This window comes from Denticeps clupeoides, chromosome 12, assembly GCF_900700375.1.
Source record: "Denticeps clupeoides chromosome 12, fDenClu1.1, whole genome shotgun sequence".
In the NCBI taxonomy this organism is placed as follows: Eukaryota; Metazoa; Chordata; class Actinopteri; order Clupeiformes; family Denticipitidae; genus Denticeps; species Denticeps clupeoides.
In genome coordinates, this window is record NC_041718.1 from 21,325,925 (window position 1) to 21,347,237 (window position 21,313).

Here is a 21,313-nt window from a genome sequence, read left to right on the forward strand (position 1 = left end):
GTGGTGTGGGTCACGTCTGGACCAGCTCCTCCTGCGGCACCACGTCGGATCAGTTTCATGCGAGGGCTGCTCCAGCTTCGCCCGGCAGCCGGGACGCAGGAACTCTGCTAAATGGCCCCGTTAACGGCCGTGGAACGCGGAACCAGAGACATCGGGTGGTCAGGGTGGTAGTAGCCTAGCGGGTAACACACTCGACTATGAACCAGAAGACCCAGGTTCAAATCCCACTTACTACCATCGTGTCCCTGAGCAGGACACTTAACCCTGAGTGTCTCCAGGGGGACTGTCCCTGTAACTACTGATTATAAGTCGCGTCTGATAAATGCCGTAAATGTAAATGTAAATGTCAGAAACGACCTGACAGCTCCACGGTCACCCGGCTGCTGCCTCCAGATCCAGGAACAATTTTTTACTTCCGTTTCTCTATTGTTAAATCGACATGGGTTCCTCGCAACATGGCGGAACGGACGCATCGTCGTGATCGTATAGTGGTTGGTACTCTGCGCTGTGGCCGCAGCAACCCCGGTTCGAGTCCGGGGTCTCGGCAGTCTTTTGGGGGCAGCGGTGGCCTAGCGGTCCGCCAAGGTGCCACTGAGGTGCCACTGAGCAAAGCACCGTCCCCACACACTGCTCCCCGGGCGCCTGTCATGGCTGCCCACTGCTCACTCAGGGTGATGGTTAAATGCAGAGGACACATTTCACTGTGTGCACCGTGTGCTGCTGTGTATTCACTTTTTTTTTTTAGTATCGGGCCATTATCGTGTCCTGTTGTTGTCAGCATTCGTTCTTCCCCACGTGATGCTGTCTTATCGTCTGGGGAGTCCAAGTAGCTTATCTTCCCTGCCAGTCATCTCTTACACGCTCGGTACACCAAGTCACCACCCCGGCACGGAGTAACCTGTTAATCTACTGCTGATTCCACATTCCAGTCTGTCTGCTGAGAACGCACGTCTGAGCCGAAAACGCTACTCTCGCGGTCCATTCTCGGCCGGGATCTTCGCATGAACCCCTGTGACATATTTACAACACGCGCGCACCGCGTCGCACATTTAGCTTCGGATTAACCTGTCTGAAGGTGTCTGTCTGCCACCCGACTCAGGTGTCTACCTGGCACGCTAGCTGGTCTGGTGCAGAACTTGCTGTCCCATTTCCCCCCCCCCCCGCTGGGATTACGGAGATTACAGGCGGAGTGGGAAAACGGTCACCCAAACTATGTCTACCGAGGTGCTAGTAGCCTGGTGGGTAACACACTCGCCCATAAACCAGAAGACCCAGGTTCGAACCCCACTTACTACCATTGTGACCCTGAGCAAGACACTTAACCCAGAGTGTCTCCAGGGGGGGACTGTCCCTGTAACTACTGACTGTAAGTCGCTCTGGATAAGGGCGTCTGGTAAACGCAGTAAATGTAAATGTCTACCTCTCGAACAGGCTCCTAAAACCGCTGAGATTTTACACATGCGTGCACGCACACGTCCGCGGTGGGACTGCCTAATCCCGGCCTTGTTTTTCCACCTCTAATCGGCATTAAGACGGGACCACAGGGGATGAAATGTCCACGCTGCTGGGAGGAAGGATCCTGCACACTGTGTTGCTGCGCTCACGAGACACTACTTAACTACAATCTAAATGTATTGTGACATTTTTTACACAAAAGGACATGTAAATATAGGGCAGCGGATGGCCAGTGGCGGCCTAGCGGACAAGGAACCTTCTGGTTGCTGGTTCAAATCCGCCAAGGTGCCACGAGGTCCCCTTGATTTACATTTATGGCATTTACCAGACGCCCTTATCCAGGGCGACTTACAACCAGTAGTGACAGGGACAGTCCTCCCCTGGAGACACTCAGGGTTAAGTGTCCTGCTCAGGGACATGATGGTAGTAAGTGGGGTTTGAACCTGGGTCTTCTGGTTTATAGGTGAGTGTGTTACCCCCACTAGGCTACTACCACTCTTGATGGAGGTACCGTCCCCACACGCTGCTCCCCGGGCGCCTGTCATGGTGCCCACTGCTCATCAAGGGTGACGGTTAAATACAGAGGACACATTTCTTGGTGTCACCGTGACCATCACACTGCCACGATGTGCCTGTGAGTCTTCAGCAGAAGAGCTGAGTCTCTGTGTTTTTCTGCTGCTGCTTTTCTTCTTCTCCTCCCCCCCCCCCCCCCCCCGCCTCTCTCTCTCTCTCTCCCTCCCTCTCTCCACCTTTGTTTGCCTTCTGCCGTCGCCCTGCCCGTTGCCACTCAACAGCCCGTCTCGCTCCGCGATTGGTCGGCGCCCGGGCCGGCGCGCAACGCGATTGGCCGGCCGGCCCCCGGGGGGCGGGGCGTCGCGTCCAGCCGTGACAGTTTTAACAGTCGGCGACGCGCTTCGGGCGTCAGAGCAGCTCCGCCGCGCACCGAGAGACAGACCGAGAGAAGCGGCCGCCGGTCCCGGGGAAACGCGTTTCTGATGCCCGTGGAGGATGAGTCCGGCGATCGAGGCGATGCAGGCAGAGCAGCAGCCGTACGAGGGGAAAGGCGTCCTGCTTGAGCCCTTCGTGCACCAGGTCGGCGGCCACTCCTGCGTGCTCCGCTTCGGGGAGCAGACCATCTGCAAGCCGCTCATCCCCCGCGAACACCAGTTCTACAAGAGCCTGCCCGCGGCCATGCGGAGGTTCACGCCGCAGTACCGAGGTGAGCGTGTGCGGGGGCCGGCGGGGGCTGTGGGTTCGGGGCAGTAACGGCGCGGCCTGCTGGAGGGCGCTGTGGGTAAGTATTGTTATTATTAATATCATCATCATCGTTATTGTTGTTATTATTCTGTCACGTTGTTCAGCGGCGCACAGTCGCATGTTTACTGAACTCCAGGCGGGGAAATCGGCCCGTGACGGGCTCGTACGGAACCAGTCGGTTCAGTCCTGCTTGGAAGCCCTTCTTCCGGCGCTGCCGCCATGTTGGGGACGCGGGCAGGGAAGAGTTAAACCTGCGCCGCCGTGACGTCACTCAGCCGGGCCGCCTGCGAGGGCGTCCTTCCGGGTCCTAGAGCCCGACCCTGCTGTGTTTTTTTAATTTTTTTATTTTTATTGATTCTCTTGCTCTAGCGATGGATGCAGGTTATTGATCTGGACGCCCGTGTTTCCTGCTTGTTTTCCTGGCGTCACACACGTGATTGTTTTTTCTTTTTTGGTGTGAATTTGATGGATTTGGGAAGGGGACGGTGGTTTTTTTTGGAAGATGGACCGAGCGGCCACCTCCACGGACTGTCTGGGGAAACCCGGATTCAGACTCCTCCACCGCCTGCCACCTTCTTTCAGTTGATGGACTTCTTCTTCTTTTTTTTTTTTTTTTCGTCCCTGTGTCCCCTGAAGACCATCTTTTTATTCTGGACTCTTCTCCGGCACTCTTGACGCGCTCGCTGTACGCCGACGGCGGACGTCTGTCTGTCTGTATTCTTTGCTGCTAATAAAGCGTCCTGTGCCGACATTTCCTGCCCGGTGGTGCTTGTATTTGTTCTCTCGCTGGTTAAGTGAGTCCGGGACCAGGGGGACGGTGTCTGACCGGGTCCGCTGTGTTGCAGGTGTGGTGTCGGTGAGCTTCGAGGAGGACGAGGAGGGGAACCTGTGCCTCATCGCCTACCCCCTCCACAACAAGCTGGGCGACCTGGAGAACGTGGACCCGGCGGCCGACGGCGAGCCCAAGAACAAGGCCAAGTGGGCCAACAAGATGCCCCCGGCGCTGCTGCTGGACAACGACGGCTACGGCAAGGACCGGGCGCGGCACGCGCGCAAGGACAAGGACAAGAGGTGAGGACCCCCTTCGCCGAGGGTGATGGTTAAATGCGGAGGACACATTTCACCGCGCGTCCAAAGTTCGCCGGGGTTACGTAACCAGGCCGGCGCGGGCGTGACTCGGCCTGGACCTTGGAGGGCGATTGCGAGCGGCGTGTCCCCGCGGGTCACGTGGTGTGACGTACAGAAAGGATCTTTTTTTCGGTGATAAACGTGTCCGCCTCCCGTTTCAGCCTGAAGCGCGAGGACGAGCGCGATTGGCTGATGCCGGCGGAGGTGCTGTACTGCGGCCTGGAGAGGAACCACGGCGCCCCCCAGCTCAAGCACAACCCCTGGAGCCTGAAGTGCCACCAGCAGCACCTGCAGCGGATGAAGGAGAACGCCAAGCACCGGAACCAGTACAGTATCCTGACGTTCCCGGTCCCCGAATGGGGTCAGGCCTGCCGGCTTTGCCGCGGTCCGGTTTTGCAGCGGGCTTTGCGTAAGCGGGTTTTTTCCCCGGCACATGTTGTTGTTCTCCTCGACCCGAACGCCTTCCCAGAATTCATTCTGCTGGAGAACCTGACGTGGCGCCACGCGGTGCCGTGCGTGCTGGACCTGAAGATGGGCACGCGGCAGCACGGCGACGACGCCTCCGAGGAGAAGAAGGCCGTGCAGATCCGCAAGTGCCAGCAGAGCACGTCCGCCGGCATCGGCGTGCGCCTGTGCGGCATGCAGGTGAGTCCCGTCGCCACGGTAACGCCGCGCGCGCCCCCGGCCGCCCTGACCGCCGTCCCTCTCCCCCCCCCCGGACAGGTGTACCAGCCCGACGTCGGCCAGCTGATCTTCATGAACAAGTACCAGGGCCGCAAGCTGACGCTGCCGGGCTTCAAGGAGGCGCTGTTCCGCTTCTTCCACAACGGCCGCCGGCTGCGGCGCGAGCTGCTGGCGCCGGTGCTGCGCCGGCTGCGCGACATGCAGGCGGCGCTGGAGGCCTGCGAGTCGTACCGCTTCTACTCCAGCTCCCTGCTCATCATCTACGACGGCGCCCCGGCGTGTCCCCGCCGGCCCCCGGACCAGCAGGACGAGGACGGAGAGGAGGAGGGCGCCAGCGGCGGCCCGTCCCGCCGCTCCGACGGCCCCGCGGTGGACGTGCGCATGATCGACTTCGCCCACACCACCTGCCGGCATTACGGCGAGGACAGCGTGGTGCACGAGGGACAGGACAGCGGCTACATCTTCGGCCTGCAGAACCTCATCACCATCATCTCCCAGCTGGAGGACCACGGCGCGGATTAAAGCTCCGGCGGAGCCTTCTTCTCCAGGCGGCCGCTGGTGCCGCAGGGGGGACGCGCCTGGTCCGTCCCCCTCCGTCCGCGGAACGGGACGGTGGCGTCGGCGGTGTCCCTCGTGTCCTCTTTTTTTTTTTTTTTTATTATTATTTTCTCTTTTCCCGCCATTCGCAGTTTAAGTTGACTTAGAGGATATAAAAGGGTTGGTGCGGGACGCCGAAGACGCGTCTCTTTGTCTCCTGTTTACGCCTATTTATTACGAGGACGCTGCCGAGTCCCGGCCCCATTCCAGAAGGAACTTGCGCCACGCCCCGCCGTGAGCAGGGGGGACGGCTGCGTTTGTAAGGGAATCCGGCGCGGCCCGCCGGGCGTTTCGAGAGAGTCTGAACGGACCTTTACGCGACACGTTACTTACAGAAGACTAAAAGGACATTTAAAAGGCGAATTGTGGTTTAAAATAAAAGCTACATTCCATATTATTAATGTTATAATAATATTAATAACTATTTGACGTGTCTGATACCTCTATACTGTACAGCGGTGTTGTGAGCAGTATGTTGGAGGAACGAAACAATAAAACGTTTGTGTTATATTGTGTGTCTTTGGTTTTGTACCGTGAATAAATTCCACCTTTTAAAGGTCCCTGGACAGGACATGAATGTTTTTTGGCGTTGATGTCGGTCATGTTGGTCCCCTAATTCTGTCTTGGTGCAGAATTCCAGCCACTTTGATCCAGTCCCACCGTGAGGTTTCACCGTCTGTAGCTTTAAATGCTGATGAGAACAGCGACCAAAAGGAGTTGAGGGGACAGTCGAGGAAATGACGTCGTCAACACCGCCCACCAACCACAAGAAATATGCATTTCTGCTTATTTTTACACCCAATCACCGAGCATCTGCAAAGCTTCACACGTTTGGATGCCATGATGGTCGGCGGAGATCATGTTTTAGGGCCGGGGCAGAAAAAGCATGAGAAACGGGAGGCAACCTGTCCCCTTCTGACGTCATAAGGGGACAAATCAGCGTTTTTCAGATCCGACCGTCTGAGCCTCATCATCTGCGTGGAATAATTTCTGATTTTCAACATGAACAAGGATTACGAGCCACATTAAAATGAGATAATGGGTAATGCGAATGGACAGAAGTTGGATCTGGTGAATGGAGGTCTTGGGCGGCAACAGCCATCCCAGTAAAGGAACTTTTGTAGTGAAACCTTTTCACTGACCATAAAAAGCAGGACTCCAGTGTCCTTCCCATCTTGAGGACCTTCAGACCTGGGCCGGTGTTTTCACGCACCTTTCCGGCTCAAAGCGCATTAGGTTCTCATTCATTCGCTCCGAAATGTCCTTGAGTGACACAAATCCTTCCAACAAATGACGGATTTGTTCCAGAAGAACACGTTTCGCCTTAGTCAGCAGTCACTGAGTCATGGGTTTTTGCACGTCATTAAATGAGAAGAATAAAGATCCAAGATTTAATCCTGATTCCATTTCTGGAATTTTTGTGAGGAATACCTGAAACACGTCTTCTCATGGACCAGAGCAGAGGTGCTCATGGTCCACCACCCATCTGCAGAAGAAGGGACCTGATGGGAGGAAAGTTCTCCGAAAGTTCAACATGACAACATGCCACCCTCCAAAGATCTAAACCAGGGTGGTAGTGGCCAGGGTGGTAGTGGCCTCAAACCCCACTTACTACCATCGTGTCCCTGAGCAGGACACTTAACCCTGAGTGTCTCCAGGGGGGGGACTGTCCCTGTCGATCTGGATAAGGGCGTCTGGTAAATGCTGTAAATGTAAATCTGCTTTTCCTCACACGTGGTTCCTCATTTTCTGTCTCATGACCCTCAACGGAAACCAAAAAGAAGACATTTTACTACGTTAGTGTTTTCACGTCTTATTTCTGCATCTTGATTCATGGTGAGTAATCCGTTTTACCGGAACCGTCCTGGTTCCCCGGGGGCCGGGTTACATAAACTGGCCTGCGGTCGCATCCCGGCGGGCCGCCCGTCTTCCCCCACTTGCTCCAGACTGGAGCCGGGGCAGCAGACCCACAATTGAACCCTGAACATCGACTTTGACCACCAAATATCTCCGTCCGTGTCAATACTGGTCGTAATTAAACAACGCGAACCTGCGGCGGAGTCTCCACATGGATGAAAAAGAGAAAAATCCGGTCCAAGAGCGAATTAGGACGTTACATAAGAGCGAGGGTGACGCGGGATTAGCACTGCGCTCCGGGCTGACCCTCCGACTTCCGCCGGGCGATATCGGGTAATAATTAATAACAGTTCCAGACCCAAACTGGTCTCAAACACACACGGGTCTGGATGGGACGGATGAAGGAATCCACCGCTGCTCTCTCACGGTGGCCCGGAGGCCGGCTTTACGTAACCGTCCGTAATCACGCTCCATCCTCCTCTCTTGCAGTGTCTTCTGGGGACCTTCGGGTGCGAACTGTCCCATTTCACACAGAACGACGATCCTGGACGCCGGCACATTCCTGTCCTGGAAAAGGCCTACGCGTCCCACGCCCTCCACGAAACGTCCGCCGTTGGGAGCGGGCGGGGCAGCGGCCCACATGCGCGCACAGCGAGCTTTTCACCTCGCACGGTCATCGCGGTCGGGTTTTATTCTGCTCCTGCTGCCGCGTTGGCGTGTTCTCGGAGTAAAATACACTCAGGGACTTGTCCCCCTGCACGTGAACAGTGGCGGGAGACTGCGGGTAAAGTGCGCCGTCCCTGTGCTCGCTCACAAGTGTGATAACGCGTTATGTAACCGGGCCGGACAAGCGCGGCTTTGTGGAGGAGCAGGCCGGAGCCCAGCATGAAGGGGTCCCTCCATGAGCACAGGACATAGACATGTCCAGAAACACATTTACATTTACAGCATTTAACAGACGGCCTTATCCAGAGCGACTTACAATCACAGTCCCCGCCTGGAGACACTCAGGGTTAAGTGTCCTGCTCAGGGACACGATGGTAGTAAGTGGGGTTTGAACCTGGGTCTTCTGGTTCATAGTCGAGTGTGTTACCCACTACAACAACAACATTTATTTCTTATATAGCCCAAAATCACATACAGTATGACTCAATGGGCTTTGACAGGCCCTACAGTTGACCCCCCCACACTTGACCCTTCTGCACACAAGGATCTCTAGGAGAGAGAAAAAAAGAGAGGAAGAAACGTTGGGAAGGAGTGATAGAGAGAGGGACCCCCTTCCAGGGTAGAGTGAGCCTGCAAATGGTGTCAGTGCAGGGTTGGGGATGATATAATAATAAGTCCTACAGTTGTAGGGTTGGAGAAGTCCAGGATGTAGTCAGTGTCATGGTCTAGATTACGTGTCCATAATGATGTTACTGGTCCACTTGAAGATCCCTGGAGCTGTAGTTGTAACGGTGGTGGTGGCTGTGGTGACCCTCTGGTTTGTTTCATGTTTTGTCCTCGTTTAGCAGTTGTCAGGAACCAGGATTTATTTGCTGGTCTGATCACTGGGGTCTGCCAGTAGTCTGGGCGCCTGATTCCGTGTCTCGGAGAAAAACAAACAGAAGCAGCGGCAGACGGTGGCACTGTACGACCGATACTGAAATACGTGGTTATAATGGTATATTGGTGCTACAGTGGCCCGGTACCCTAACTAGGACAGCCTAACTGGTGAATTTAACTCTGTCTGTGTCTAACAGGGGGACTGTGAGATAAACACACTAGGCCACTAACACATATTTATCGCAGATATTTTGCCTGAAACTAAGGGCTGTGTTCTTGTTTGTATGACGTCATACGATTTGTTTTAGTGTTTAGTTACAACATCTGTCCTCTTATTTATCCTGCTGTTGGGGGATAAATAAAAATCCTTAAACGCCCATGTTAGTGGCGCCACCTGCCGACGCCACGCAGCACAGCAGCGTCCCAACGCAAACGTGGCGTTTAAAATAACTTAAAATATTTAAAAAAAAACATAACAAATTACAAAATAAATAAATACTCCATGATCTCGAAACTGGAATGCAATATTTCTGTGATCGCAGCAAAATCGCGTGAATAAAAAGCAGCATGTTTTTTCTGGGTGCAGTTTTTTTTATTACTCTTTGTTCTAATGAGCGATTCGTGGAAATTCTTATTAAAAATGAAGAGACGCGTTTTTCGGTTCCTTGCTACTCTGGGAAATAATTAATTATCTCATAGAAGCAAAAGTGTACAGACGGAGAACAAGGCTGCACTGCAGCTCAGTCTCTTTCACGACAAATAAGGAAATTATGAAGCAAACACTAAATCAACATTTTATCAACGTTTGGTTTTCATTGATTTGATTGGGCGTTTTAGCGGATTTAATTTAGTTAATGATTCAGACCTACAGTGTTCGTAATTAGTTAATCAGTGAAAATAACCGAGTCGTTGTCAATAACCGTGACGTCCCTGGGTTTTTATGCTGCACATATAAAATAATAAGAATAAAAGAATAAGCAACAACCCGCTACGCCGCCACCCGGAAGTACTTCCCTCGAACTGCGCCGTCAGACATTCCAGCGATAATACTTTGTGTAACGTTGCCCGCTTTTTGTACTTTTTCCTCCCAGTAAACGTCGAATAATGTACAAATAAAGCAAATTGCTTGGACGTGCTTGAACGATCTTCTCAAGATTTGTATACCATATAAAATATTTTCTAATCAAATGAGGTCCCAAGACTCCTTTCTTGGCACAGCGCGGGTTTTTTTTTTTTACATGAACAAAAAAGCGACGTTGGTCGAACGGCGCCCCGCCACGAATTCTTTACAATTTTTATCAGTCCGCGTGTGAAACTCATAACGCGTAGACGCACTTTAGGCGGCTATGGACACCGTTACGTAAATAAAACGAATAAAAAGGAACAGTTGAATAAAAAAAAAAAAAAAAAAAAAAAAACGCCCTCCCGCGCCGCCGTTCGTCCGGGCGCCGCGGGGTCGAGGCGCGCCGCCGCAGCACTGACGTGTATCAGCGGCGGCTGTGATGACGTGTCGCTCTTTCTTCCGTCCGCCGCGCCGCGCCGCGCCGCGATCTTCCCTCTTCCCCGGACGGCAGGAGCAGTAGCAGCAGGACCAGCAGCGGGACCAGGACCAGCAGCAGGAGACGGAGCAGGAGCAGGAGCAGCAGGAGATCCTCCGCCATGGCCAGTGAGTCGGCGGCAGCCTCCGTCCCGCCCGCGTTTAATCCCGGACTAGCCGGCTAACGCTAACCGCGGCGTTTATATCACGACGCGTTTTACTCCAATTCGGTCTAATTTAACGCCGCGCGTCTTCTCCGCCCGCAGTTAAATTTCTGGAAGTGATAAAGCCGTTCTGCGCGGTTCTGCCGGAGATCCAGAAGCCCGAGAGAAAGGTGGGTGTTATTTTATTTTTACATTTAAAATCGTTTTTTTTTATTATTTTATTTTAAATGAACCCGATCTGTGCTGTTCCTGCAGATCCAGTTCAGGGAGAAGGTGCTATGGACCGCCATCACTCTTTTTATCTTTCTAGTGTGCTGCCAGGTAAGAGTTCTTCTTCCTCCCCCCATCATCATAATCATCTTCGCTTCGTGGTGCTGACGGACCTTCTTCTTCTCTTCTCAAGATTCCGCTCTTTGGAATCATGTCTTCCGACTCGGCCGACCCTTTCTACTGGATGAGAGTGATTCTGGCTTCGAACAGAGGTCGGTTCGTCCGCCTGGTCGCCGTAATCTGACGTAATGCGGTGAGGAAACGGCGTTTACGTGTAATTTCCGGTGTGCAGGTACGCTGATGGAGCTGGGCATCTCGCCCATCGTCACCTCCGGACTCATCATGCAGCTGCTGGCCGGGGCGAAGATCATCGAGGTTGGTGACACCCCCAAGGACCGCGCCTTGTTCAACGGCGCCCAGAAACGTAAGTCGCGGCCCCGCCGCCGCCGCCTCCCGCCGCGGCCTTCGCGGTCGGTCTCACCGCGCCGCTGTGCTGCGTTGCAGTGTTCGGCATGATCATCACCATCGGCCAGGCCATCGTGTACGTGATGACCGGGATGTACGGAGACCCCTCCGAGATGGGCGCCGGGATCTGCCTTCTGATCATCATCCAGGTGAGACCCTCTTATCAGTTGCTGATTGGTCAGTCGGGGGGAGAGAGGAGGACGTAATCACGCCGCGGTGGGACTCTCTTTTTCAGCTGTTTGTCGCCGGACTCATCGTGTTGCTGCTGGACGAGCTGCTGCAGAAGGGCTACGGTCTGGGCTCCGGCATCTCGCTCTTCATCGCTACAAACATCTGCGAGACCATCGTCTGGAAAGCCTTCAGCCCCACTACGGTCAACACTGGCCGAGGTACAACTGTCCAACATGGCCGAACTCTAAACCTTTACTTCACCAGGTCCCCTGACAGGACATGAAGACTTTTTTTCCCCTTTGTGTCGGTCTTGTTGGTCCCCTTATTCTGTATCTGAAGGTTCTTGGTGCAGAATTACAGCCACTTTGATCCAGTCCCGCGCCGTTTCACCGTCTGTAGCTTTATATGCTAATGAGGAGGAGAGGGGCGGGACGAGGAGTGGCCTATAGAAGTTGAGGGGACATTCGCGGAAATGCCGTCACCAACCACAAAAAAACCAAACATTTGTGCTCACTTTTACATCCGATCACTGCAGTGCTTCGCACGTTTGGAAGCCGTGATGGTCGGTGGAGATAATGTTTTAAGGGAGGGCTGTATGGTGGCCTAGCGGTTAAGGTTTGCGGTTCGAATCCCAAGGTGCCACTGAGGTCCCCTGGATGAAGGTGGTTAGTAAGGTTAAAAAAAATATATAAATTTCTCTGGGCGGAAACCTTTCCCCTTATGACATCATAAGGGGACAAATTCCAGAGCCGACCGTCTGAGCTGCCGCTATTTGAACGGTGAAGCACAACGACCAAAACACTCTTAGACAGGCTCGGGGAACTCGTATTAGTGTTAAACATTTTCATGCCAGGGGACCGTTACCTTCTTCAGTGTACTGTCGTTAGGTAGCTAGGTAGAACTTTATTAATCCCTCTGGGAGGCATCTGACGTTTTTTTTTGTGTGTTTAGGTACCGAGTTTGAAGGAGCCATCATCGCCCTCTTCCATCTGCTGGCCACCCGCTCAGACAAGGTCCGCGCCCTGAGAGAGGCCTTTTACCGCCAGAACCTGCCCAATCTGATGAACCTGATTGCCACCGTGTTCGTGTTTGCCGTAGTTATATACTTCCAGGTGTGTGAGTCTGTCCCTCTTCTCCCACACGTCCCTGCACGTCCCTTCCCGGTTTTTCACCTGACCTTTGTCCACAGGGCTTCAGGGTGGACCTCCCCATCAAGTCCGCCCGCTACCGTGGCCAGTACAACACTTATCCCATCAAGCTGTTCTACACCTCCAACATTCCCATCATCCTCCAGTCGGCCCTGGTGTCCAACCTGTATGTCATTTCTCAGATGCTGTCCACTCGTTTCAGTGGAAACTTCCTGGTTAACCTGCTCGGAACCTGGTCTGTAAGTATTCCGCTTACTTCATTCAAGGCGAATCGTTCTTTTTTAAAATTTTATTGCATTATTATTAACCGCTCTGCTACTCTCTTTATATATGATATTTCGATCTCTCTCTCTCTCTCGTAACGAACAGGACACCTCCAGTGGAGGACCAGCTCGTGCCTACCCAGTCGGTGGTCTGTGCTACTACCTCTCCCCTCCAGAATCATTCGGCTCGGTGCTGAACGACCCGGTTCACGCCATCATCTACATTGTCTTCATGCTGGGCTCGTGCGCGTTCTTCTCCAAGACGTGGATCGAGGTTTCCGGATCCTCGGCCAAAGATGTTAGAATCCTTTTTTCTTTTTCATTTATTTTTGTCTCTTCGTATCTGTTTTTATTTGTAGTGTCTGAACTGGCTTGTTCCAAATAGGTGGCCAAGCAGTTGAAGGAGCAGCAGATGGTCATGCGGGGACACAGAGAAACCTCCATGGTCCATGAACTCAACAGGTAAGAGCTCGACTCTTGCCGACCGCTTTAATGGACACGGCTCTGTTACCGCGGCTGAATCTACGTCGCCGTCTTTCAGGTACATCCCCACCGCCGCCGCGTTCGGCGGCCTCTGCATCGGCGGCCTCTCGGTCATGGCCGACTTCCTTGGCGCCATCGGATCTGGAACTGGTATCTTACTGGCTGTGACCATCATCTACCAGTACTTTGAGATCTTCGTGAAAGAGCAGAGTGAAGTTGGCAGCATGGGAGCGCTTCTCTTCTAAAAGAATCCCGTCGGCCACCCAGACAAACCCAATTCTGCTATAAATACTTCTTTTTTTTTTTTTTTTTTTTTTTTTAAATCCTATGCGCACGATCGATGTTTTGCTTTATGGATGCACTTGTTCTAGCATCTCATTTATTTTGTCTTCTTCTCAGTAGCCCTAAGGGCTGAAGTGCAGACTGGACGTCTCTGGTGGTGAGAGTAGGGAACGTGCCCGAGCTCGTCTGGTCTCTGGTCTCCTCTCTGCCGGTTTTTACGCCGCGAAAAGCGGTTAAAATTCTCGACGAACGTCTCAAGGTCGGCATGAACGGGGGTTCGGCGTCCAGCTCGCCTCAGTTAGGGTTAACATGCGCATCAGGTATTAATATAAATATTTGTATCAGTATGTTTTTATGACGGTCAACATTCTCAAAGAGCCAATTGCTATTCAACTGTAAATAAAAACGTTTTGAGAGAAATTTGCCTGTGTTTTGTCCTTGGTCTTGAATGCAGATTACTGCTTAACTTATATAAACGTTTTAAATTCCTAATGATAAAAAATGATGAAAAAACACTGAAGCGTCAGTGGTGGATAAATAAAGCTTCTGTGTGTAGTTGATGAACGTGTGTGTGTGTGTGTATTAGCCGTATATAGCGCAGTGGTGGACCCGTAATCGGAAGGTTGCAGGTACGAGTCCCGACTCGCCAAGGTGCCACTGAGGTCCCCGTGATGAAGGTCCCGTCCCCACACACTGTTCCCCGGGTGCCTGTCATAGTGCCCACTGTCACCAAGGGGGACTGTTAAATGCAGAGGACACGTTTCACCGCGTCACCGTGTGCTGTGCTGCAGTGTCTCACAATGACAATCTCTTTATTATTATTGTTGGTACATTACACAAAATAAAATTTCAATGAAACTCACTCGATTTTTTTTATATAATATTTGTAGATATTATTCGGTATTTCGGGTCTGAATTTGGTGCAGGCGCGTCTCTGGACCGCCCGAGCACATGTGGCGGAAGTGGGGTCCTCTCCGTCACACGGGCGGAAGGGTGAAGGTGAAGGGTGGCGGCGTGCCGGCGTCTTCCAGGCTGCTGGGCTGCGGACGGAGGTCGCCGTGCGGGTTTGCGTCGTGCTTGCGGCCGCGGAAATGTCTTACTGCCGACAGGAGGGTAGGTTTCCGCGCCGGAAGCGTTAGCCTAGCGGCTAGCGTTGTGCAGGCGTGGCCGCGTGTTCTGTTGCGTTAATTAAACGCGTCGGGAATTAATTTAATGCAGGAAGCCGTGAGACCTGCGGTAGTTGCGCTTCTATAAATCCTCTCGCCAGTTCCCAATTTTATACTTTAACTTTCTGACTTGGTTCGTAATTTTTTACGTCGTGTTTGCAGGCAAGGATCGAATCATCTTCGTGACCAAGGAGGACCACGAAGCCCCGAGCAACGCGGAGCTCGTCGCTGACGACCCCGACGACCCGTACGAGGACCACGGTGAGCGGCGGAATGAAGGACTCAGGACCAGCGCTGCTGGTTTCTGTATTCGACAGAAAACTCAGAAACCTCCATGTATTGGTTTGAGGGTTGTAGTGGCAGCCTGGCGGGTAACACACTCGCCTATGAACCAGAAGCCCAGGTTCAAACCCCACTTACTACCATTGTGTCCCTGAGCAGGACACTTGAGTGTCTCCAGGGGGGGACTGTCCCTGTAACTACTGATTGCAAGTCGCTCTGGCTAAGGGCGTCTGGTAAATGACGTAAATGTATTTAACCACTACCCTTGGTGAGCAGTGGGCACCATGACAGGCGGCCGGGGGACCAGTGTGTGGGGACGGGACCTTCATCAAGGGGACCCTGCCGATTCGAACCAATGTCCTTAACTGCTAGGCCACCACTGGCCAATTAATGTACGTGGATGTAAAACTTCTGACCACAGTTGAAATGTGCATTATTAATGTGTATTAAATTATTCAGTCTTCCCATTTGTAGCTATTAGTTTGACGCCTCTGCAGACGCCTTAAATTGGACTAGTTACTTCTCATTTTCACAATTTAGCTTTTTGTTTTTGGGTGGAGGTAACCTAGTGGGGGTAACACACTCGCCTATGAACCAGAAGACCCAGGTTCAAAGCCCACTAACTACCATCGTGTCCCTGAGCAAGACACTAAACCCTGAGTGTCTCCAGGGGGGACTGACCCTGTAACTACTGATTGTAAGTCGCTCTGGATAAGGGCGTCTGGTAAATGTTTAATGAGGCAGAGAAAATCTCGCGTGACTGTTGAATAGAGAACTTTAGCTATGTGGTCCACATGGTTCTTGTTGATCTCTAATGGTTCCTGAAACCCAAAAGATAAACTTTATTGATTTTTTTTTTTTTTCGTGTGGGACTTTAAAAGGGGGAGGAGCCTGTAGGTAATGATTGACAGCTCTCACACACCCTACCCTGCCCACTACCAGTGCCACCATGCAGGATATTTCCCGCGTTCTGTTGGTAACCCCCTGTGTTTTCTTTCCAAGGTCTAATTCTGCCGAACGGTGACATCAACTGGAACTGTCCCTGTCTGGGTGGGATGGCCAGCGGGCCGTGCGGCCAGCAGTTCAAAGAAGCCTTCTCCTGTTTCCACTACAGCAAGGAGGAGGTGAAGGGCGCCGACTGCGTGGAGAACTTCCGCGGCATGCAGGAGTGCATGCAGAAGTACCCCGAGCTGTACCCCCAGGAGGAAGAGGCCGAGAGCCCGCCCACTGACTCTGACCCCGCCCCGCCCTCCACCTCCGAGGACCAGCTGCCCCCAGACAGCCCCTCGGCGAGCTAGTGCCGCCCCGCTCCGCTCCCCGCTCATCACGCAGACCGACTGCGGCCACCGCCCGGCCTCCACAAACGAACAAGTGTCGTATTTCCCACGCCGGCGCCGTGCGGCGCGGGTTTTCGTGGAGGGTTCTGGCCCAGAAAGACTTTAACGGCCGCGATCCGGTGCCGCGTTTTTAATCCGTAGCTAAACAGTGGTTGTCAGTTTAGATCAGTGGTCGTCAAGTCACTTTTGTGTTCCGTCATTCGTCATTTCTACGTCTCACCCCGTGATGGGGGCGGTGACGAAGGGCCCGCTTCTGCGCTGGGTCCCGGAACCAGCAGGAGGCGGCGGATTCTTCGACGCCTTAATGTCCTCCCTGTCTTAATCTGTCACGATTAAACAGAAAACGGTGGCACTTCTCTCTGTTCCGCCACAAATCATCATTCTCGTTACTATTCAAAAAAAACATCGTAAGTCAGACATGCTTTGTGATGAGCAATATTGATAGAGATCCTGTGCGACCTGGCTTTTCTACGAAAATCAGTAAGACCAGGGGTCGTGACCTTTAACACTTAAAGACCCAAATTTAGTGTGAATGTGCGAATCGTTCGACACTAAAATATTACAAACGACTGTTAACGTATCCAAGAGGTGACAAACTGATTAACATTTCTAGTGGGTGTGGCCAGACGGGCTGGTGAGCATTTACGGCATATTTTGAGCAAAAAGTAAAATAAATAAATAATTATCTTTACATTTTGATCTAGAATAAAAAAATTTAAAAAAACCCTGATTAAAACAGAATACCCCTACATTTTTGATGATGTGAAGCCACCCAGCGCTGCAGCGTGAGGGTGAGAGTATGGAAGGCCATGTGCCGCTGTTCTAGACCGTTCCAGAAGAACGGGTAGACCGGCCGCTTTGATGAATAAAGCGTGAACGTCCTCGCTGCTGTGCGTGCGCGGTCCCTCTTCAGAGGCAGCCTTGTCGCAGTGCGCCGTTCACGTGCGTCCCCAGCGGCCAGGGGACAGCCAGACTCCGCATGGTGACCAGCAGCCGCCGGCTCTCTGGCGCCACCTGTCCGCCCAGCAGGTACTCCTCGCCTGCAATGGGACGGTGGTGTCGGCGAAGGGCGGGGTTTTAAGTAAAGCGGAGCCTCCTGGGTTACCTGGGTTGAGGACGGGACAGGCGCACCCTCGGCTCGTCCAGGACAGGGGGTAGACGCCGTGTGTCCCCTGAGAGACGGCCACCTTCCGGACTTGGACCAGCAGCACGGCGTGGCTTCCGACAGCACGCCGGCCGCGATCGCCGTCGGTACGAGATCGAACCTTGTGCGTTAAACGTGCAACGTGAGCGTACGCATACGAATCTTCAACAGCGTACCGAAGGCCCTTCAACTTCTTCCCTCTACAACTGCACTTTCCTGTTGGTTCATAATAATCACCAGAACTTGTGAAGCAATCGATAACAAAATTATAGCCATGTCACGAATACGGTTGTAATATTACCCGCCCGTACAGTACAGCGCCAACACCGCACCTTCGTTCGGCGTCGCGTGGACGAGACCTCGGCAGAGCTCGTCACCAGAGTGCCTGTCAACGTGACCGAGCTGTGTTCGTATGTGGCTGACCTTTGACATGGTTTAAAGGAGCTTGGTGCCCAGTGAGGGCGTCACAGTGTCCAGGACAAGCGCACGGCCGGGGAGGCTACAGCCTACGCCTCCAGTGCCTGGCTTAGGGTGGCACCACTGGGTCCCGTCCCTGGACTGCGAGGGAACGGAGCCCACGGCGTCACACCAGCATCCTGCAAAGACCCAGCGGGGCCATGCAAAGCTGCGCTTTTACCCCACTTTCTAATAATCAATAATGTCAAACATGTTACAAATAAACTACGTTTTTTATTAAAGGTCCCGTGACATTAAGATTCTTTTATGGCTTTTATATCGGTCTTGTTGGTCCCCTTTTAATTACAGCCACTGTGATCCAGTCCCACAATTAAATGGTGTGCCTAGTGAGTAACACACTCGCCTATGAACCAGAAGACCCAGGTTCAAACCCCACTGACTACCATCGTGTCCCTGAGCAAGACACTTAACCCTGAGTGTCTCCAGGGGGGGACTGTCCCTGTAACTACTGATACGGGAGTCTGGTAAATGCTGTAAATGTCAATGTAAATACAGCACCTCCCAGGCTATAGAAAACATCTATAGCTTTAAATGCTAATGAGGACGAGGAGGAGAGTGCCGTCAAGGAAGTTTCATAAATCCACAAAGAGATGTTATTCACAAATATATACGGTGGTTTGTAAATGCATATTTATTTGTATGATATATTTGTCCATGGTGTGATATTTATTTGTGAAATATGAAAGTAAATGATCTCCATATAGACAGGCTGGGGGATTAATGTTAAATAATCTCATAAAGTGAGCATTTTCATGTCAGGGGACCTTTAAATCTTATTAGTTGTGACTGAGCGTTGGTGTTGTTGTGCTACATCGCACAGCCAGCAGGGGGAGCCCGATCCAACAGTTCTGGTGAAGTGTGGTTATCTGGCATCTGCCAGCCTTACTGGTGCAGGCGTGGGGCAAGGTTATGGGCGCTGACGGACAGCGGTGGAGTCCGGGGCGACATCGACATGCCTGTGGTCGTCTCAGACCCCTCCACTGGTCCCCCCGGTGGACTTCCACCTGGCTCTGCTCTGCTCTGCACGGGTTGGGCCGGTCTCCAGGGCCGGTCGTTGTAGAGCAGGGCACACCTCTCGCAGTGCTCGCAGACATACACCTGCTGGACACCTGCCACACACACACACACACACACACACACCAACAACCAGGTTAGCAAGGTCAAACATCTACTTATCCCCATATAGGCTCCATAAATTCATCTTATCTCCATATACGAATGAAAATGTGACTTTGTGAGATGATTTAACATTAATACGAGTTCCACTAGCCTGTCTGTGGTCCTGCAGTGGCTAGAAATGAGGATAAGATAAGATGATCCTTTATTAGTCCCACAAGTGGGAAATTTACATCGATAGCTGCTTCACAGTTCAGAGAGCGTTCAGAAGGTCAGATCTGGAATTCCTGTCGTCGCCAAACATCGTGGTTTGTGAATTTGCGCGAATTTCTCCTCAACTGGCCCCGCCCTCTCTCCTCCTCATTAGCATTTACAGCTACAGACGGTGAAACAGCGCGTCCTGGGAAATCTCATTGTGGGACTGGATCAAAGTGGCTGTAATTCTGCACCAAGACGTCATATACAGAATTAATGGGCCAACTAGACCAATATAAAAAAATTAAGCAATAAAAAAATTATTCTACATTTATACATTTCTATTTATTTAAAATTATATTATACACATTTTACTTCATCATGTATGTGACAAATGAAACCTCACCGAACTATAAAAGCAAGCGGGATCAGGTCATCGTTTGGATGCTCCACTTTAACAAATTTTTCTTAATAACAAAGTGAAGTTATTGTGATACACAGTAGCACAGCACACGGTGACACATTTCCTCCCTTGGTGACAGTGGCACCATGACGGATCGGGATTCAAACACGCAACCTTCTGATTATGGGGCCACCTCCTTAACCGCTCCACTCCACATGTGTTCATTCATGGTTTTGATGCCTTCAGTGAGAATCTACCAACGTAAATGGTCATGAAGATAAAGAATACATGTTGAATGAGAAGGTGTCCAGAAGCATTCATTTATTCTTCACCATTGTCAGGATTTGCTCCAGGTGAGGTTGCCAGCTGGTGTCATTCTGACAGCTATTAAAAGCCTGTTACTCCGCCCCACTACAGAGATGGCATTTTTGAGGACTCTGTGTGTGAACTTGACCTGTTTCTGTTAACGTGTGTTTTGCGTTCTGGCAATCGCCACACGCCTGCGGACTCGTTTGTATTTTTACCCGGTTAGGTTGCACTGTTTTCTGCCACCGAGCCGCGTTTATTTGTGTTTATTTATTATTATTAATAAATACTTGTTTCCCGAACGTTTATATATATATATATTAGTGGTGGGCCGTTATCGGCGTTAACGTGCTGCGTTAACGTGAGCCTCTTATCGCTTGATTAAAAACATGCTGCGTTAACGTGAGACTTTTATTGGCGATAAAAAAAATATCGCTGTTAATCTATTCACAAAGTTGTGTTTGGAGCTATTGTGCTGGAGTTAAATGGTTACACTAGATTTATAAGTATATTTCTTTTTTCTTCTTTTATTTTCTTATTTTCTAAAGACTTTTATTTTGTTTTTGAGACCCGGTTCAGGTCTCTTGGACACATGGCGTGAGTTGTGAGAGGTGCGTGGGGTTTGTGTGCCAAAAGTTATTTCCTTCATTTTAATTTATGTACATATTAGGAATATTTTGCATGTGTGTTATTTTGTGAATTTTTTTATGTTCTTTTAATACTGTATATTGTAGAGAGAGGTGCAGAAAGACGGGATGTGTGACGCGATTTTCTGACGCGATGTTCTGACGCAACCTTGCTTTTTGTACAGGAATGCAGTATTGTAAATTGTGAATGCTTTATGTTAATGTTCAGTTCTCTTGGACACATGGCGTGAGTAGAGAGGTGCAGAAAGACGCGATGTGTGATGCGATGTTCTGACGCGACCTTGCTTTTTGTACAGAATACACTTTGCACAGAAAATCTCTTGGGTGTCAGCTCATCATTTGCGGTTCAAGAAACAAAATCAAAAAGTTACACAACGCAGAAGAAGAACCGCTACACTATGATGACTTTCACCTTGATATTTTAGCGCGGATGTATACCTAGCCGAATTGCACTGTAGGGGGCGAGAACGAGTCTTCGAACTGTGAAATTACCACATCAAACGTGACGTGGTAACATGGATGCAGCTATTTAACTGAATAAACAGTTGGTAAACACAAGTACATCTTATTGAACATAATTTATTTTCATCACCAATTATAGTAGAACAGCTTTCTCAAGCAGTTTGTGATGCATTTTGGAAACAGGAGATGAGCCCCTGGTCTAATGCGTCACCTGGCTTGAGAAACCCGTTCTCAAAGACTTACTTTTAGTCATTATTTGGGTAGCACACATATTCTGAATGCCTTCGGCAGAATTCAAATGAGCCATTTTAATCTAGATTAATGTAGATTAATGTAGATTATGGGTTTATTTCAGTGTTTGGTAATTGGTTATATTTGTGCAGGTAAGGTATTTCTTCTGTCACTAACACTTCCTTTGTGGGGGAAACTCCACACATTTGGACTTTCCTGCGTGTTTCTTGCTCAGACACAC

The 21,313-nt window shown here is 51.3% G+C and overlaps 3 protein-coding genes across 6 annotated transcripts; all 3 read left to right on the plus strand.

Moving 5' to 3' along the window:
• The first annotated feature begins 2,350 nt into the window (after positions 1–2,350).
• On the plus strand, positions 2,351–5,629 carry LOC114800712 (inositol hexakisphosphate kinase 2-like). Of its 4 annotated transcripts, XM_028998423.1 has the most exons (5): positions 2,351–2,674; positions 3,558–3,783; positions 4,002–4,171; positions 4,310–4,485; positions 4,564–5,629. In XM_028998423.1, exons 1-5 carry the CDS (start codon positions 2,464–2,466, stop codon positions 5,044–5,046), a joined length of 1,266 nt encoding a protein of 421 aa, XP_028854256.1. In that variant the 5' UTR covers positions 2,351–2,463; the 3' UTR covers positions 5,047–5,629. The 4 variants fall into 4 exon arrangements, with proteins under 4 accessions (XP_028854256.1, XP_028854254.1, XP_028854255.1 ...); XM_028998421.1 differs by having other exon boundaries at positions 4,002–4,485; XM_028998422.1 differs by having other exon boundaries at positions 4,310–5,629.
• Positions 5,630–9,988: 4,359 nt separating this feature from the next.
• Positions 9,989–13,726, plus strand: LOC114800550 (protein transport protein Sec61 subunit alpha-like 1). Its single transcript, XM_028998048.1, has 12 exons — positions 9,989–10,189; positions 10,327–10,394; positions 10,480–10,545; positions 10,628–10,706; positions 10,787–10,918; positions 10,999–11,108; positions 11,195–11,348; positions 12,082–12,242; positions 12,320–12,517; positions 12,648–12,839; positions 12,927–13,003; positions 13,083–13,726. The coding sequence occupies exons 1-12, from the start codon at positions 10,183–10,185 to the stop codon at positions 13,267–13,269; spliced, it is 1,431 nt and encodes a 476-aa protein (XP_028853881.1). The 5' UTR covers positions 9,989–10,182; the 3' UTR covers positions 13,270–13,726.
• A 558-nt stretch (positions 13,727–14,284) lies between these two features.
• Positions 14,285–17,933, plus strand: LOC114800884 (mitochondrial intermembrane space import and assembly protein 40-like). The gene is made up of 3 exons (XM_028998743.1): positions 14,285–14,419; positions 14,635–14,733; positions 15,757–17,933. Exons 1-3 carry the CDS (start codon positions 14,398–14,400, stop codon positions 16,050–16,052), a joined length of 417 nt encoding a protein of 138 aa, XP_028854576.1. The 5' UTR covers positions 14,285–14,397; the 3' UTR covers positions 16,053–17,933.
• Positions 17,934–21,313: the final 3,380 nt, after the last annotated feature.